This window comes from Herpailurus yagouaroundi, unplaced genomic scaffold, assembly GCF_014898765.1.
Source record: "Herpailurus yagouaroundi ecotype Mexico unplaced genomic scaffold, PumYag 216, whole genome shotgun sequence".
NCBI classification, from domain to species: Eukaryota; Metazoa; Chordata; class Mammalia; order Carnivora; family Felidae; genus Herpailurus; species Herpailurus yagouaroundi.
Genome location: NW_024412447.1, coordinates 10,945,404 through 10,963,866, shown reverse-complemented (window position 1 = coordinate 10,963,866; position 18,463 = coordinate 10,945,404). Strand labels below are relative to the sequence as shown.

The window sequence follows — 18,463 nt, the reverse complement described above, 5'->3', positions numbered from 1 at the left end:
TCCGACTTCAGCCAGGTCACGATCTCGCGGTCCACGAGTTCGAGCCCCGCGTCGGGCTCTGGGCTGATGGCTCAGAGCCTGGAGCCTGTTTCCGATTCTGTGTCTCCCTCTCTCTCTGCCCCTCCCCCGTTCATGCTCTGTCTCTCTCTGTCGCAAAAATAAATAAACGTTGGAAAAAAAATTAAAAAATAAAATAAAATAAAATAAAAAATAAATGCAGCCATCAATTGACAGGAAATACAGAGGACAGAGGATCGTGTTAAATGGCACCACAGGGATACATTCAGCAAACTCCAGACTGGAGAATTCTATAGGGTAACCAATGTGATTTCTCTTCTTTTTGTTTTTATTTTTTAAAGATTTTATTTTTACATAGTCTCTGCTCAACCGACTGAGCCAGCCAGGCGCCCCTCGTTTCTTTGTTTCACAAATAAAGCTGGATGACTTCGTTGCCAAAGTCATTTCTTCAGCCAATAAGCTTCAAGGAAAAAAAAGATTAAAATAGACTTAAAAGAAGTCTTATCAACGGGGGGCGCCTGGCTGGCTGAGTCGGGACAGCCTGTGACTCTTGGTGTCCCCTGAGTTCCAGCCCCACGCTGGTGTGGAGTCTACTTAAATAAATAAATCCGTACATACATGCGTACATTGGTCTTATCAACTGATTGCAATGCAGGGACCTTATCTGGATACTGATTCAAACAAATGTTTAAAAACTGAAATAAAAATCTACCGACATTGATGAGACAACTGACCGCTTGAACACTGACTGGATATTTGATAATATGAAGGGATTGTGTTGTTCGTTATTTTTATGCACTTGCCGTTTTTTAAGGGTCTTTTATTTATTTATTTTTTAGATACATACTGAAATGTTTACTAATGAAATTAACAATGTTGGGATTTGCTTCAAAACAAATCAGGATTGAGTTGGAAAATGAAGCTGGCCACAGGACATGGCGTGCTTTACAGGACTCGGCCCATGTCTGTGCGTGCCTCTAGGTGCTCCCAGTAAAGGGCACAGCAAATGGAATGTGGCATCTCACAGCCGAGACTTCAGGACTGACTTATAAAAGACTCTCGATATAAAACTAAGTGGGAAAAGGCAGAAAACACACAGTGATCCAAATTGTGCAAAAAAAAGGCACATGACTAAGAGAACAAGGAAACAACAAAAAGGTTTATCCAGGCAGTAAAGGTACAGCCGGCCCCCCTTAACCGTGTGGGATACATTCCAAGACCCCCAGTGGATGCCTGAAACCTCAGATAGGACCAAACCCCATATATACTGTTCTTTCCTGTACGTATGTATCCATGATAAAGGATGAGTTATAAACTAGACTCAAAAAGAGGAATATCCTTGCTTATCAGCAAATGCTCTTTAGCCTAAAGGTTCAGTGTTCTTCCCAATGAGGCTGATAATCTAGTCCAGATGGTCTCAAATAACATCCGTTTAAGACGCTATCTCTTCTGTTGTCCCAGTCTGGCTTATGTAATCATGTTCTGGAAAACAAAAGGGAGCTCTCTCAGACCAATCACGGCACAGGGAAGCCAAGGTGAGAACACTCACTGGTATCCTTGCGGCTCCTGTGAAATCCAAGCTGGGAATCTTTGTTGAGTCCCATGCCCCAGACTTTCGTAACATCCTTGGTTTTAGAGGACAGCAATGTGAATCCGTAGCCACAGGCAGCAGATGAAATCTGAAAAAGAGTTCCATGAAACACTGATTTGTGATAATCGAGTTTTCTCAGCAATAAATGAAGGTTCTTTACCCAAAGAACACGTGCTATTAACGTAGCGAGTTAACATTTTTAAGATTTCCTTTTTAATTAATCTCTACACCCAACATGGGGCTCGAACTACAATCCCTGAAATCAAGGGTCCCATATTCTACCAACTGAGCCAGCCAGGTACCCCAAGTATAGCGACTAACATTTGCCGAACATTTATCGTGTTGATATGTAGTATCTCACTTAATCTTCATAAACACCAGAGAACGAGTTATTATCATCAACCCCATTCACCACGACACGGTCTTACATGGTAGTAAAGTGAAAACTGCCTTTGTTTGAATCTCAGGTCTACCCCTTACCAGCTCTGTGACCTGAGACAGATCACCTCTCTATAAAACAGAAATAGTAATAGTGTCTCTCGTACTGGGTTGTTGTAAGGACTAAATGAGTTAATAAAGCTGAAGCCTTATGATAAATAGTATGTGACTTCACCTAGAGCTCTACAATGTCCTGGTAATTATTATTGTTGTAGTAATAACAGTACTCTGCAGATGGGAAAACTGAGGTTCCTAGAGATTAACTACAGGCTATTGCTTCCAGAGAGCATGCTCTTAACCCTTATGTGGCACTGTGACATTCTCAAACCAGTGCCTGAAGAAGAATTCGTATCACAGCTACGGTGAATTTATTTATTATTTTTTTAAGATTTTTTTTTAATGTTTTAATTTATTTTTGAGACAGAGAGAGACAGAGCATGAGCAGGGGAGGGGCAGAGAGAGAGGGAGACACAGAATCGGAAGCAGGCTCCAGGCTCCGAGCTGTCAGCACAGAGCCCGATGCGGGGCTCGAACTCACGGATCCCGAGATCGTGACCTGAGCCGAAGTCGGATGCTCAACTGACTGAGCCACCCAGGCACCCCAACATTTTTTTTTTTTTAAGTCATCTCTATACCCAACACAGGGCTCAAACTCACAACCCTGCGATCAAGAGTCGTGTGCTCCTCCGACTGAGCCAGCCAGGCGCCCCCAAAATATTTCTTTTAAATGTGGTTTGCTTTTGCCTTGTTTTGTTGTCACCCACATGTGATTTTCCCCTCCTGTTGCCGTGTGATATTTTCTCCCACAATTTTCGTATGGAACTTACACACATGCAGCCATGTTCAAAAAACCTCAGTTCTCTGGCCTTCTGGAGCCCCTACACTTCTGGAATGGCTCCAACTCCACAGAAATGACCCAGTGAGGAAGCAGGAGACACAGAAAAGGAATAAATCCTAAGGTGATACCCGGCACACTACAACTATTCTCTTTGCTTGTGATCATCTGTTTATTCAACAGTCAACAAATATCTCCTAAGTACCTACTTTAATATTAAATCTACTAACAGGCGAAAGGACTTTGAATGATACCTACACACAGTCAGCATTACATAATTTTTGTGGTAACGTGCCATCGGGGGACTTCCAACTATGGCGGTATGAAGAGGTTAGCAAATCTCTCCCCCCCAAAAAAGTACAGAATTGGACAAAATTGTGAAACAACAACAACAACCAAAAACAAACAAACAAAAAAACCTCAACCATTTCAGGGATGGAGAAATCAAAGGCAAATAGACTGCGAAATGTTTACTTGTGAAGCGCTGGGGTAGCTCAGCTGGTTAAGCATCCAACTAACTCTTGATTTCAGCTCAGGTCATGATCTTACGGTTTGTGAGTTCGAGCCCCTCGTCAGGTTGACAGTGTAGAGCCTGCTTGGGATTCTCTCCTTCCCTCTCTCTCTGCCCCTCCCCTGCGTGCATGCTCTCTCTTCCTGAAAATAAATAAATAAACATTAAAAAAAGAGGAGGAAATGTTTATTTGTGAAAGACTGCTAGAACTTCAGGTAACAAGAGCGGGAGTCCGCAGATTTCCCGTCTTGGGCTGTACCATCTACTCCAGCTCAGTGCACAAGTTTGAAAAGGCCAGGGCTGATCACCTTTGTGGCCAGGAAGGAAAGACTTACTTTAGGATGTAAGGTGAAAACTCATGCCTGGTAGTGAACTCAGCGGGAAACAAACAAGGAAAGCAAACCCACAACTCAGCCAGTCTGTGGTTGCGATCCTGACCGGGGCAAGGGGAGAGGAAGACCAGCCAGAAGGGTAATGGAACGATCCTAGAAATGAAGCTGTCACAGAAGGCTCTCCACACATCCACGGCTGACAGGCAAACTCCACGAGGGGACATGGGAGACCTGAGCACCCAGGGCCACGTAAAGCTGAGGCAGACATGAGAACAGCCTGATCGCTGAACGTGGTCTCCAAACCTATACTCAGGATCAAAGGTAGAAGGTAGAAACCTTAGAAGCCCAAAGCGTTTGAGCACAACCTCTGCCCAAGTCATCGGCTGACCGAAAAGTACACGGATGGGGGCGACACTCAAGAAGCCAGGCTAAAAAAAGGAGGGGGAGGGAGACAAATCAAAAGCCTGAACAAAGACATCAGTGGCCATGCACCGCAGGGGAGATGGATTCTACAGATGAAGTACATACAAGTTACTTAAAAAACCAAAAAACAAACAAACAAACAAAAAAACCTCAAGGGAAAAATATCAGAATCCAAAGTCATTATAAAGTATCACCCAGAAGTCCAGGTTTTAACCAAAAAGTAAAAGAATTACAAAGAAACAAAGTGTGAACTACTCAGAAGGGACAAAAGCAGCTGACAGAAACCAACACTAAGGGGACACATGCTGGATTTATCAAAGACTTCAATAAACCATTGTTCAAAGAATATTTTAAAACCGTGTTTAAAGAACGAAAGGAAAACATGATGACAATGACTTCACAGCTATGGAATCTGAATGTAAAAATAAAAACATTAACAAGTTAAATGGGGGGGGGGGAGGGACACCTGGCTGACTCAATGGGTACAGCATCTGACTCTTGATCCCAGTGTCATGAGTTCAAGCCCCACGGTGGATACGGAGCCTACTTTAAAAAGTTAGACGGAGGGGCGCCTGGGTGGCGCAGTCGGTTAAGCGTCCGACTTCAGCCAGGTCACGATCTCGCGGTCCGTGAGTTCGAGCCCCGCGTCAGGCTCTGGGCGGATGGCTCAGAGCCTGGAGCCTGTTTCCGATTCTGTGTCTCCCTCTCTCTCTGCCCCTCCCCCGTTCATGCTCTGTCTCTCTCTGTCCCAAAAATAAATAAACGTTGAAAAAAAACAAATTTAAAAAGTTAAACGGAATTTCTAGGGTTGTAAAGTACAGTAACAAAGAGAAAGAATTCTCTAACAGGCTCAGCAGCTGATGTGAGATGGCAGAAGAACGAAGCAGTTCACTTGAAGAAATATCAAGTGAAATTATTCATTCCGAAGAACAGGACGTAAAAAGAAGAAAAAAGAACAGTGGCTCAGAGACCTGTGACCTAGGACACAACATCAAGTGTACCAACATCTATGTAATTAGAGTCCCAGGAGGGCAAGAGAGAAAGGGGAGGAGGAGGGAAAAAAAAAAAAAAAAAAAAAAAAAACTTTAAAAAATGGCAGAAAACTTACAAATTTTGTGAAAACATAAATCTGCAGATCAAAGCTACTCAATAAATCACAGTTAAACTGTTGACAGGCAAAGAGAAAAATCCTGAAGGCATCAAAAGAAAATGGACTCAGCAAGGACAAGGTAACAATAAGTTTAACAGCTAAGTTCTTATCAGAAACAAGGGAGACCAGAAACCAGAATGACATATTCAAAGTGCTGAAAAGATAAAAACTGTCCACCAAGAATGAATTCTGATAGCAGGAAAGGCCCAAACAAAGACTGAGCGAATTCAGTAAACCTGCCTTAACAAGTCCTGAAGGGGGGCCTTCAGGCTGAAATGAAATGACAGAGCACCCGTTAGCGGAATTATAAGGGTAACTATAAAGCACTGCATGAATAAATCTCTTCTCTTTTTGTCCCTTAAATGATTTAAAAGACAATTGCATAAAATGATAAGGGTAAAATTGGATTACTGGGCTTAAAATGTATGAAGATGTAATGTGTATCACAATAACCACATAAAGAGGAGAGGAAGAAATGGAGCTTTGCTCGAACAAAGTTGCTCTAGTTTTTTTCAGAATTAGGTCACTATTAACCTAAAGTAGACTATGATAAGTTAAGACAGATATTATAACCTCAAGAAAGACCTCCTCAAATGTACAGCAAAACACCCAACAAAGGGATTTAAAAGGTACACTAGAAAAATACCTATTTAACACAAAATACCTATTAACACAAAAGAAATACACACAAAAAATACCTATTTAACACAAAAGAAGGGAGCAAAGGACGAACAGAGAAACAAGAAAGACATAGCAAAATGGCACATGTGATCCAACCACCTCGGTAATTACATTAAAAGGACATGGACTGAGTGACATCAGTGAAAATGGAAGGGCAACAAAGAACTGGCAAGCGTCAGAACCAATTTTTTCAGAACTCTGAAAATTACCCAAAGACTTTAAGCAATCTAGGGAATGTTTACTCAAGAAAAGCAGCTGCGTTTCAGTAAGAAACCGCAAGCTCTGCAGCATTTTAACTTGACCTATTCCCATCCACCTCTGCTCAGCTCTGCAGTGGCTCTGAAAACCAACAGCTCACAATCACAGCGCAAGCCAGCGGTCTTGCAGCCACTGGAGGGGTCAGAAAGGGACTGAAGCAACTTCAAAGCTCCACTCCCGGAGCATTCCCATCCATCTGTCTGGTGGATCCCCGGAAGACTCCATTCACAAGGCTCCATTGATTTGACCTGACCCAGATATCACTCGGTGCGAACAGCCTTTACCCCCAGGGATATTTGTTGAAAACAATCAGCGGCTAACGACGAACACTGCAGCTGCCTGAGCAAATAATATTTTAGCGGAGAAGTTACCGACTAACTTGACCTGACATCAACTCCGCCAACAGCCGAACACACATCCCTTTTCAGGCACACGTGGAACATTCTCTAGGGTAGACGGTACGCTAGGCTACGAAACAAAGTCTCGATACGTTTAAGAGGGCTGAAAGTAAAGAAGGTATATTCTGTAGCCACAACGAAATTAAACTGTAACTGATCACAACCCAGACTCCGGGGGTGACGTGCGAAGGACGCCAGTCGGGCACAAAACGGGCACGCACGTTTCGGCCAATCGATAAATGCGAGCAGCGCCCTAACGCCTTCCCCGGCCGGGCCTGCAGCCCGCTCGAGGGTCCTCCTCCCTGACGTCGGACCACCCGGCTTCCCAACTTCTCGCAGAGGGCCTCGGGGAGCAGCGGCGGAGGCCGGAGGGCGCGACCGAGAGAGGGAGGCGCGGCCCGCACCTTCTGGTCCAGCTCCAGGCGGTAGGGCACAGGTTGGATCCTGCGTCGCGGCCGCGAGCCGGCGCGAGGCTCGGGCCCGGCGCCGGGCAGCACGAAGGTGGGCACGCCCAGCGCCCCCGAGAAGCTGAAGCCCCACACGAAGATGCGGTCGGCACGGGCCGCGCGCTCGCCCACATATTGGAACACGGGCGTGTCTGCCTCGCGCGGGCTCCGCGAGCGCCCGGCCGCAGTCCAATGCCCTCGCCCCGGCCTCAGCTCCGGTCCCGACCCGCTCAGCCGCCACCCCAGCCGAGCCCTGGCGGCCAGCGCCGCCAGCCCCATCCTCAGCTCCACGCCTCAGCGCCTCCTGGGCGCCGCCATCTTGCGTGACCCTTGGCCCCACTCCGTGACGTCAGAGTCCGAGGCCAGGTCGACTACTGGCTGAAGGCAAAGGCGCCGAGGGCTGCCATTGGCTGAAGGGAGGCGGGGGGCGGGGCGGAACCGGGGAGCGGCGGGCCTAAGTGGGCGGAGTGCCGGGCTGGGAGTTCGGTCACTGACCTGCGCTCCTGAGCGCGGCGGGTGTCCGAGCTGCGCAGCTGGCGGAACGCCTCGTTATTGAGCTCCGGCAGGAGCAGAAGCGGAAGGCCTTTGTTGCTTGTCGATTAGCAGAGGTAAAACTTAGGGGTGGCCCGCTCTGCGCGACTCCCTTGTGGTGGTCTCCCCTTGTCCCTGTTTTCCTGCCTTGTCGCAGCCTTCCCGTCCGCTTCCAGGACAACCAGTCGTGCTCCAGCCAGAGCGCGCTAGAGTGCAGCTTTTACGGGCGCGGGCGCTGACCCTGACCCTGACTCTGCAGCCTTCCAGAGTGCTTCCTCTTCCCCAGCTCAACTCGCCCCACAGCCCCGCACGCCACTGGAGTCAGGTAGCTTTACTTGTAATTTCCGAATCCCAGGGCCGCTTCAGGCCTCCCTGGTTTGCACAGAGTGCCTCGAATGTTCTTCCCGCCGCCCTCTTCCCTGCAGATGTCTGGCAGACTCCTGCTAAGATCCGGCACCTCAGAAGTTCCGTGAAGGAACCTGGGGACCTGGGTCTAGTCCTGACTCTGCTACTGACTTGATAGGTATGTTTAGCAAGTTGTGTCCTTTTCTCTGGATCACACCTCTATAGGAAGGTTTAAAAAGAAAAAAATCAAAACGTGAAATGAATTTTTTTAAGTGAATGAGATATCTAGACTTGACCTCTTACAGCCCGTTATGATCCATGATAGATGTTCCCAAATACTAGTCCCTAATGCTGAGGACAGACTGTCCCGAAACTGGGGACCCCAGAGGATGGTAGCGTTCCAGAACAGCAGAGCCAGGTAGCTGGACTTCGTCGTCACAGGTAAGGTAGGTAGACTTGGTAGATGAAGCGAGGACAGGGTGGCAACCGCAGTGGCCATGACACCAGCGATCTATGCCGTTGACTGTCTGACCACGATATTCCAAAGAATGAGGTATAAGGGCCGACAGCTACAGTGCTGCCTTGACTTGAGGAACCAGAAAAAATCTGACCCGGTTCTCAGACCAGAGTCCAGCAATTGTAAGGGAGGTAGAATCCACTAGAGGAAGGACCCATAGAGCCAGCACAAGTAGAGGCAATACTCTAATCCTTCCCCAAAGGCATTTATGGTTATTTACCAGAGTTATACACTGGAGAAATGTGTGCAGTGACCCCAGAGAACCTGAAACGCTAGAAAGGACCCCAGTTAGAGTGGGAGCTTATGGGGCCAGGCAGAGGCATGTCTCTCAGTGGGTCAGGGTGTGCATGGACCCACCCTGTGGAAATTTCCTTGGTTCTGAGCACACAACTGGGACAGACATACTCAGCAACTTGTATTGGTTCCCTCCTCCTGTCTTGACACAGCCAGCATTAAATCAGAAGCCATACTGCAAGCCCGGGTGGCATTGTAGACCTGAGTGCCATCTTCAAAGATGAGGATTCAGGGGTGGTGGTTCCCCGTCTTAACCCCATTCAGTTCACTTGTTTGGCTCCTGCAAAAACCAGATGGAGCATGGCAGGCAATGGTAATAAACTACATAAACTTAGCCAAGGGCATATAGCCCAATCATCACTGCTGTGCCAAGGGTAGCGTTTTACTGGGCCAGATCAACACAGCTTCTGGAACTTAACTATGGGATACTGATCTGGTGGATGGGTTTTTCAATTCCAATGGTAAAGACGCTCAAAGGCAGTTTGCCTGTATGTAAGAAGGACAGTATTGGGGCGCCTGGGTGGCTCAGTCGATTAATCATCTGACTTCGGCTCAGGTCATGATCTTACAGCTTGTGGGTTCGAGCCCCGCGTCGGGCTCTGTGCTGACAGCTCAGAGCCTGGAGCCTGTTTCAGATTCTGTGTCTCCCTCTCTCTGCCCCTTCCCTGCTCACTCTCTGTCTCTGCCTCTCTCTCTCTCTCTCTTGCTCTCTCTCAAAAATAAATAAACATTTAAGAAAAAAAAGGACAATATGATACATTAACTTTCCCTGCCCTTTCACTCCTGGTACCTCCCAAATTAAGTATCTGTGTACAAGATCTTGTCTCCAGCTCTGCTTTTATTTATCAATCTGAGACATATATTGATGAAGAAGAATTATGTAAATGTTATCACATTGGTGAGGGTTCTCCAGAGAAACAGAACTAGTAGAAACGGGAGTCCCATGAGCCACCTGCAAGCTGGACACTCAGGAGAGCCAAAGGTATAGTTCCCAGTCTGGGTACAAAGGTCTGAGAACCAGGCACAGTGGTGTAAGTCCCAGGTCAAGGTCAGGAGACTGACGCTCCAGCTCAAACAGCCAGGCAGAGAGAATTCAACCTTCCTCTGCCTTTTTTGCTCCATTCCGGCCCTCAGTGGGTTGGACCCTCAGTGGTTGGGTGTGGCCCACACATTGGAGAAGGCGATCGTTATCTGGTCTGCCAATTCAAATGCTAATAATGTCTTCCAGAAACACCTTCACAGACACACTCAGAAATAATGCTTAACCGTCCGTCTGGGCATCCCATAGCCCAGTCAAGTTGATGTATTTAATAGCATAATTAACCATCTCAATTATTAATATAGTTATAGAATGCTTATTCATGAAGTGTGTATCCGGTTTTCAACTGTTCTTGCACAAACAGGACCATCCTTTTATCTGAGTTCATGGCCTCAAGTATCTGTTCTTTTACTGGCCATGATGATACATTATGCTTTTAAAACATCCTTACTTGTCAGAATTTAAAAATTGATAACCCAGGGGTGCCTGGGTGGCTCAGTCAGTTAACCTTCCGACTTCAGCTCAGGTCATGATCTCGGTGCTTCGGGCTCTGTGCTGACAGCTCAGAGCCTGGAGCCTGCTTCGGATTCTGTCTGTCTGTCTGTCTGTCTCTCTCTCTCTCCCTCCCTCTCTCCCTCCCCCTCTCCCCCTCCCCTGCTCACACTCTGTCTCACTATCTCTCAAAAATAAATAAGCATTAAAAAAATGTTTTTTAATTGATAACCCTACGTAGGTCCCTTAAATTTATTTATTTTTTAAAGATTTTTTTAGGGGTGCCTGGGTGGCTCAGTCAGTTAAGCATCCGACTCTTGATTTTGACTCAGGTCTTCATCTCATGGTCCGTGGATTTGAGCCCCATGTCGGTCTCCACATTGACAGCGCAGAGCCTGCTTGGGATTGATTCTCTCCCCCTACCCCTCTCAAAAATAAATAAATAAATTTTAAAATTAAAAAAAAAAAACAAACCATTTTTTTAAGTAATCTCTACACCCAACATGGGGCCCGAGATCAAGAGTCATGTACTCCATCAACTGAGCCAGCCAGCTGCCGCTGGTCTCTTGAGTTTATAAAACATTTGACTGTTAAGGTATATCCAAAAGATAGAAGCATTAGTTTGAGATTAAGAGGACAAGAGGCACAGTGATGAATTCTGCAATGTGAGCCACAGCCACTAGGTGGCAATGCTTGCCCATCAATTTTGTGTCTCTTGTTCACCAAGAAATGGGATAAAATCGACTAAAAGCCGGTTTTGCCAATGAAGAGCTGGGTTTGTAGTGACAACTGGGCCTTTGTATTTTACTATCAAAACCTGGTTGTTTTATATACTGGCTGTATGCTAATTCTTGCGTTTCTGTCCATATGTTGCTGGGGAAAAAGATGGTCCTACAGTGAAATATCAGCTCCCCTGGAGTATTAAAATATCTACTAGTGTTAACCAAGCTCAGTTTTTCCCCCCACCTATGATGACGTTTTCCTGTAGACGTTCTCATTTCTTTGTTACATTGGGATAACTGAAATTCTCTGGTCTGGGAAAGAGTGAACCTACCAAGCCATATATACTTTAATTATTGTTATTAACTTTTAATTATGCAGTTAATATATGATGACGTCTCTTTGTAAAATAATTACTTAAGTGATTTATAGCGATAAAGGTAAAGGCTCCTCCCCGCCCCCCCCCCCCCCCGTGTTTATTTTTGAGAGACAGAGAGTGAGCAGGGGAGGAGCAGAAAGGGAGAGGGAGACACAGAATCCAAAGCAAACTCCAGGCTCCAAGCTGTCAGCACAGAGCCCAACGCGGAGCTTGAACTCACAAACTGTGAGATCATGACCTGAGCCAAAGTCGGACGCTTAACCAACTGAGCCACCCCGGATGCCCTTAAAGGGTAAGGGTTTCTTTAACCATAGCCCCACAAGTATCCATTGCCATAGAAAAAATATTTTTAAGTTGTTCTTGCATGTGTGTTTAAAGAAAATGATGTAATATGTACCTCATTCTGCACCCTTGTCTTTTCACTCAAAACTATGTTGGAGATTATTTATTTATTTATTTTTAGTTTATTCATTTTATTTTGAGAGAGAGGGAGAGCATGAGCAGGGCAAGGGCAGAGAGTGAGGGAGAGAGAAAGAGAGAGAATCCCAAGCAGGCAGCGTGAAGCCCAAACTCACAAACTATGAGATCATGCCTGAACCAAAATCAGGAGTCAGACACTTAACCAACTGAGCCCCCAGGAGCCTCTATTGGAGATACTTTCATAGCAATTTGTTTTCACTTAGCCCATTCTTTTTCACTCTTGCATATTAGTATGAATAAGTCTTAGTTAACCATTCTTTTGGTGGATATTTGGGTTATTTCCTTTTTTTTTTTTGCTATTACAATATTACAGTGAATGTTCTGGTACATGTCTCCACTTGCACCTGTGTGAGGGTGTCTCTTGGGTAGATTCTGGCAGAACTGCCAGGTCATAGAAAATGCTCATTTTAACTTTTTTCTTTTCTTTTTTTTTTTTTTTTTTTAAGTAGGTTCCACACCCAATGTGGGGCTTGAACTCATGACCCTGAGATCAAGAGTCCCACGTTCTGCTGACTGAGCCACTCAGGTGCCCCTGGGAAATGCTCACTTTAAAATTTTTGAGGGGCGCCTGGGTGGCGCAGTCGGTTGAGCGTCCGACTTCAGCCAGGTCACGGTCTCGCGGTCCGTGAGTTCGAGCCCCTCGTCAGGCTCTGGGCTGATGGCTCGGAGCCTGGAGCCTGTTTCCGATTCTGTGTCTCCCTCTCTCTCTGCCCCTCCCCCGTTCATGCTCTGTCTCTCTCTGTCCCCAAAATAAATAAACGTTGAAAAAAAAATTTTTTTTAATTTTTGATAGCTATTTTCAATTTGTTCTCCAAAAGTTGTGCTTCAGTAGTATGAGTTGATTCATTTTTTCTGTATACCCAGCACCTGATAGAAACTTTTTAAAATGTTTGTCCGATACCTAAAGCATAGCTCTCATTGATTTTTTTTTTTTTTCCCATTTCTATAATCTCTAGGAAGGTCGAATATCTTGTGGTTACTGGCATGTTTCCTGTGCCAAGAATTGTTTGGCCATTCGTATCCTTGGGCACATTTCTGTTGAATTGTCTCGTATTAATTTTTGGGAGTACTTGATATAATCTGCATGAAACCTTTTGTTTTGAGTTGCAATATTTTCTCCCGTCTTTTTGCTTAATTTGTGGTGTCCTTTCTACAAAATTTTATTTTCATGTAGTCAGCACTAATCTTATCCACTAGAGCTTTTCTTTTTATTGCTTGCTTAGACTACCGATTATATAATATAATATAATTATGTTGTATAATATTTGTAAAACACCTAATCTAGTACTGCACTTTTATTTTTTATATTTAGATATGGAGTTAACTTTTGTGAATGGTATGATTGTATATTTATTAATATTTTATCTGATATATGATTGTCCCCAAATAATTAACTGGCTCTAACAGACTTTAAAGATTTAAAATGTCATTTATTTATAGGGGCCCCTGGGTGACTCCGTCAGTAATGTCTGACTGTTGACCTCAGCTCAGGTCTTGATCTCAGGGGCATGAATCCTACTTTAAAAAAAATTTTTTTAACGTTTAATTATTTTACAGAGAGAGAGACAGAGTGTGAGTGGGGGAGGGGCAGAGAGAGAGGGAGACACAGAATCTGAAACAGGCTCCAGGCTCTGAGCTGTCAGCACAGAGCCCGATGTGGGGCTTGAACCCATGAACCGTGAGATCATGACCTGAGCCCAAGTCCGACACTTAACCGACTGAGCCATCCGGGTGCCCAGGCATGAATCCTACTTTAAACAAACAAATAAACAAAATGTCATTTATAACATGATGCATTTCTATATACATGGGTCAGTTTTTGGAGTCTGTTCCTTCTGATCTTTTCTTGAACTAACATACAAGGGTTCCACGGCTACAGCTTTACACTATGCTTTGAGTTTTATTCAATCAAGTCCTCTTTGTTCTTTTACAAAATTGCCTTTGCTACTCATAATACTGCCATAAATTTTAAAATCATCTTGTCGGGGCGCCTGGGTGGCGCAGTCGGTTGAGCGTCCGACTTCAGCCAGGTCACGATCTCGCGGTCCGGGAGTTCGAGCCCCGCGTCGGGCTCTGGGCTGATGGCTCAGAGCCTGGAGCCTGTTTCCGATTCTGTGTCTCCCTCTCTCTCTGCCCCTCCCCCGTTCATGCTCTGTCTCTCTCTGTCCCAAAAATAAATAAACGTTGAAAAAAAAAATTATAAAATCATCTTGTCAATTGCATGAAAGATCCCCCTGGGACTTTTGTTGGAACTAGATTAAATTCATGACCTAATTGAGATAAAATCACGAACAAATGACGTTTAACAATCTTGAGTCTTCCCATATCACATAAGTGTGTGTACTCTCTGCTTGAATGAATTCAACCCTTTGCTTATAGATAAGTTCGTCTATCAGTTTTCTGAGAACAGAATCTTCCAAAGTTTTAGGGCAATCATCTCCAAATTACTTTGATTATATATCCATATGGGTAAAATTTGTGAGCATGAAAAAACACATGAATTATTTACACACATGACTGTCCTCCTATGTACTTTATGAAACATACGAAGATACTATGTAAATAGTGTGATAAAGATTAAACAATATTTTTTTTAGTAAGCAATAATTTTTAAATGAATGTCCTACTTTTTTTGATTTTTAAAGTTTATTTATTTATTTTGGAAGAGAGCAAGAGCATGCACCCGTGTGTGAGCACACAAGCAGGGGAGGCACAAAGAGAGAGAAAGAGAGAGAATCCCAAGCAGCTCCGCACTCCATGCTTTGCCTGACGTGGGGCTCGATCTCAAAACCATGAGATCGTAACCTGAGCCGAAATCAAGAGTAGGATGCTCAACCCAACTGAGCCACCCAGGCACCCTGTCCTGTTTTGTTTTCTAAACCATTTACTCTCATTAAAAATAATAATGGTAAAAAAAAAAAAAAAAAAAAAGAAATAGCACTGGTAGGAAGCTAGCAGTCGTAAGATGACGTGAGAAGAACAGTGTGACTGCATGTGCTTAGCTTCATGATGCAGAAATGTCAACGGCTGAGTCATCGATATCGGGGTAAATTTATGTATAATAAACTGCATTCATTTAAACTGTACAGTCTGATAAATTTTGAAAACTAGTCACTTGTGCGAGCACCACGACAGTTGAGGTGCAGCACGGTTCCATCCCCCTAAAAGCATCTTCTTGTCCTTTGTGGTCAATCCCTTTTTCCACCGCCGGTGCTAGGAAGTTGCTGTTTCCCCACACTGTGCGATACAGTTGATCTTTGAACAGTGGAGGGGTTGGGGTGCCCAGCCCCCATGCAGTCTAAAGTCTGAGTGTAACTTCAGACTCCCCCAAAAAACTTATGTAGTAATAACCTACACTTGACTAGAAACCTTACTGTGACAACACAGTCAATTAGCATACACTGTATGTTGTATGCACTATATATACTGAATTCTTCCAGTGAAGTAAGCCAGGGAAAAGAAACAGTCAAGAAAATCATTAGGAAAATGCATTTACAGGGGCGCCTGGGTGGCTGAGTGAGTCATTTGAGTGTCTGACTCTTGATTTTGGCTCAGGTCATGATCTCGTTTAGTGAGTTCGAGCCCTGCATCAGGCTCTGTGCTGGGCATGTGGAGTCAGCTTGGGATTCTCTCTCTCTCCCTCTCTGCCCCTCCCCTGCTCGTGCTCGCGCGCTCTCTCTCTCTCTCTCTCTCTCTCTCTCTCTGTCAAAAATGAATAAACTTTTTTAAAAGATTAAAAATAATAAAAAGGAAAACACATTTACTGTACTTTTGTTGTTTATTGAAAAAAACCCACATAGAAGTGGGCCCGTGCAGTTCAAATCTTTTTATTCAAGAGTCAGCTATAGTTTGCACTTTCTAGAATTTTATAAATGTACAGTCATAAAATATGGATTCTTGTATGGCTGGCTTCTTTGACTAAGCATGATGAATTTGGAGATTACATGTACCCATAATTCATTTCATTTTCATTTTCTTTTTTTTTTTTTTAAGTAATTGCTACACCAAAATGGGGCTCTGGCTCATAACCGTGAGATCCAGAGTCACGTGTTCTACCAACTGAGCCAGTCAGGTGCCCCAATTCATTCATTTTTAATTCTGAGTACTGTTCCATTACATGGGGTACCACAATTTGTTTCTTGATTCACCGGCTGATTGACATTTGACTTGTTTTCTGCATTCAGATATGAATAAAGCTGCTGTGAACATTGGCGTACGAGTTCTTGTATTCTCATATATTCCTTTTATCTTGGGGGTAAATTCTTGTGAGGGGCATGGCTACGTCATGTGGAGGGAAATTCTCACCTTTAAAGTGTTTGTGGTAAAATATACATAACATAAAATGCATCATCTTAACAATTTTTAGCTACAATTCAGTGCAATAAGTTGAATTCACAGTGTTGGGCAACCATCACCACTTCTATTTACAAAACTTTTTCCTGACCTCCAACATTGTTACAACAAAGCCAGCTTTTATCAATACCCATACATTTCCTTTTGTTGAGGTCTTTATTTCTCTGTATGGCTTCAAGTCACCGTCCAATACGTTTTCATTTCAGCTTATAGAACTCATCTGAACGTTTCCTGCAGGGCAGTGGTAACAAACCCTCTCCTTTTGCTTATATTCAGCAAGGGTGTCAGGGCCATTCAGTAGGGAAAGGACAGCCTTTTGTAACTTTGGTTTGTAACTCCATGCCTTCTTTTCTACAGGTTTTAAGAGAGTAATGCATTTAAAAAGAATTATGAGTTTGTGTTTCTGGGCACACAGTGTATAAAGATGTAATTTTTGTGACATCAGCAATCAAAAGGGCGGGGTTGGAGCTATTAAAGAGCCGAGTTTTCATACGTCGTTGAAGTTAAGCAAGTGTAAATTTAGAGTGTTACAACTTTAGGATGTTAAATGCAATCCGCACAGTAACCCCAAAGAAGATAGCCATAGAATATGCACAAAAGGAAATAAAAGAATTTAAACATTTCACTATAAAACTCAACTAAGCACAAAAGAAGACTGTAATACAGGAAATGAGGGACAAAAAAAAAAGCTGTAAGGCACCTAGAAAGTAGTGCAACGACAGAAGTAAGCCCCTCCTTATCAGTAAGGGCTTTACTTTTTAAGTAATCTCTACACCCAACATGGGGCTCAAACTTACAACCCCAAGATCAAGAGTCACACTCTACTGACTGAGCCAGCCAGGTGCCCCAGTAGTTACTTTAAATGTAAATGGATTAAACTCTCCAATCAAAAGATAGAGATTGGCCAAAAGATAAAGACACAAGATCCAAATGTTTGCCATCTATAAGAGGCTCACTTTGCATCAAAGACACAAGCATTGAAAGTGAAAAAATGGGGAGCCCTGGGGGGCTCAGTTGGTTAAGCATCCAATCTTGCTTTCAGCTTAGGTTGTGATCTCATGGTTCATAAGACTGAGCCCTGAGTTGGGCTCAGCACAGAGCATTGGAGCCTGGTTGGAAGTTTTCATTTATTTTTACTTAATTTTTTTAATGTTTATTTTTGAGAAAGACAAGAGTGTGAGTGGGGAAGGGCAGAGAGAGAGGGAGACCCAAAATCCAAAGCAGACTCCAGGCTCCAAGCTGTCCGCACACAGCCCGATGCAGGGCTCAAACTCATGAACCTCAAGATCATGCATGACCTGAGCTGAAGGCGGACCCTTAACCGACTGAACCACCCAGGTGCCCCAACAACGGAGCATTAGAGCCCACTTGGGATTCTCTCTCAAAATAAATAAACTTGAAAAAATAAAAACTAAAAAGAAAGTGAAAAAAATGGAAAAAGATACTCCATACAAATGGTAACAAAAGATCAGGAATGGCTATACTGATATCACACCAAATAGACTTGAAAACAATTCCAAGAGACAAGGAAGGACGTTACATATTAACAAAATATAGCAAGATACAATAAACATTCACCCACCTAATGATACACCATCAAAATATATGAAGCAAAACCTGACAGACTTGCAGGGAGAAACAGACGGCTCTGTGATAATAATTAGAGACTTCAGTACTCCCATTCATAACAACGGATCGGGCAACCAGGCAGACGGGGATAAATAAGGAAATGGAGGCATCACATAAGACAATAAACCACCTAGACTTAACAGGCATATACGAAATACACTTACAGGAATAAGCTGGCTCTAAAAAGGCAAATGCTGTGTGACTGCACTTATAAGGCACTTTAGTAGGCAAAGTCACAGACAGAAAGTGGAATGATAGTTGGGCAGAGGGAGAATGAGGAATCCTACTGAATGGATATGGATGGAGCGTCAGTTTCACAAGAGGACAAGAATGACAGAGATAGATGGTGGCGATTGCACATTATGAAGGCATTTAATACCACTGAACTGTAACTTGAAAAATGATTAGGATGGGGGGTGCCCGGGTGGCTCATTTGGTTAAGCATCCGACTCTTGATTTCGGCTCAGGTCACAGTCTCCTGACTCATGAGGCTGAGCCCCACATCTGGCTCTCTAAATAAGTAAATAAATAAACATTAAAATTATTTTTTAGGGGCGCCTGGGTGGCTCAGTCGGTGGGTGGTTCGGCTCAGGTCATGATCTC

At 44.1% G+C, this 18,463-nt stretch overlaps 1 protein-coding gene and 1 long non-coding RNA gene across 4 annotated transcripts in view; both read right to left on the bottom strand.

The window, feature by feature from the left end:
* RCC1L (RCC1 like) overlaps positions 1-7,423 on the bottom strand; it is a 34,000-nt gene extending 26,577 nt beyond the window's left edge. For all 3 annotated transcript variants that reach the window (XM_040456195.1, XM_040456196.1, XM_040456197.1), the window contains exons 1-2: positions 7,040-7,423; positions 1,568-1,697 (exon numbers count right to left, since the gene is read on the bottom strand). In XM_040456195.1, the coding sequence (XP_040312129.1) occupies positions 1,568-1,697; positions 7,040-7,360 (451 nt within the window). In that variant the 5' untranslated portion in view covers positions 7,361-7,423. The remainder of the gene's footprint in view (positions 1-1,567; positions 1,698-7,039) is intronic.
* Positions 7,424-17,625: 10,202 nt separating this feature from the next.
* Positions 17,626-18,463, bottom strand: part of LOC121017759 (uncharacterized) — a 6,993-nt gene continuing 6,155 nt past the window's right edge. The window contains exon 3 of the long non-coding RNA XR_005784885.1: positions 17,626-18,372. This is a non-coding gene — a long non-coding RNA (uncharacterized LOC121017759). The remainder of the gene's footprint in view (positions 18,373-18,463) is intronic.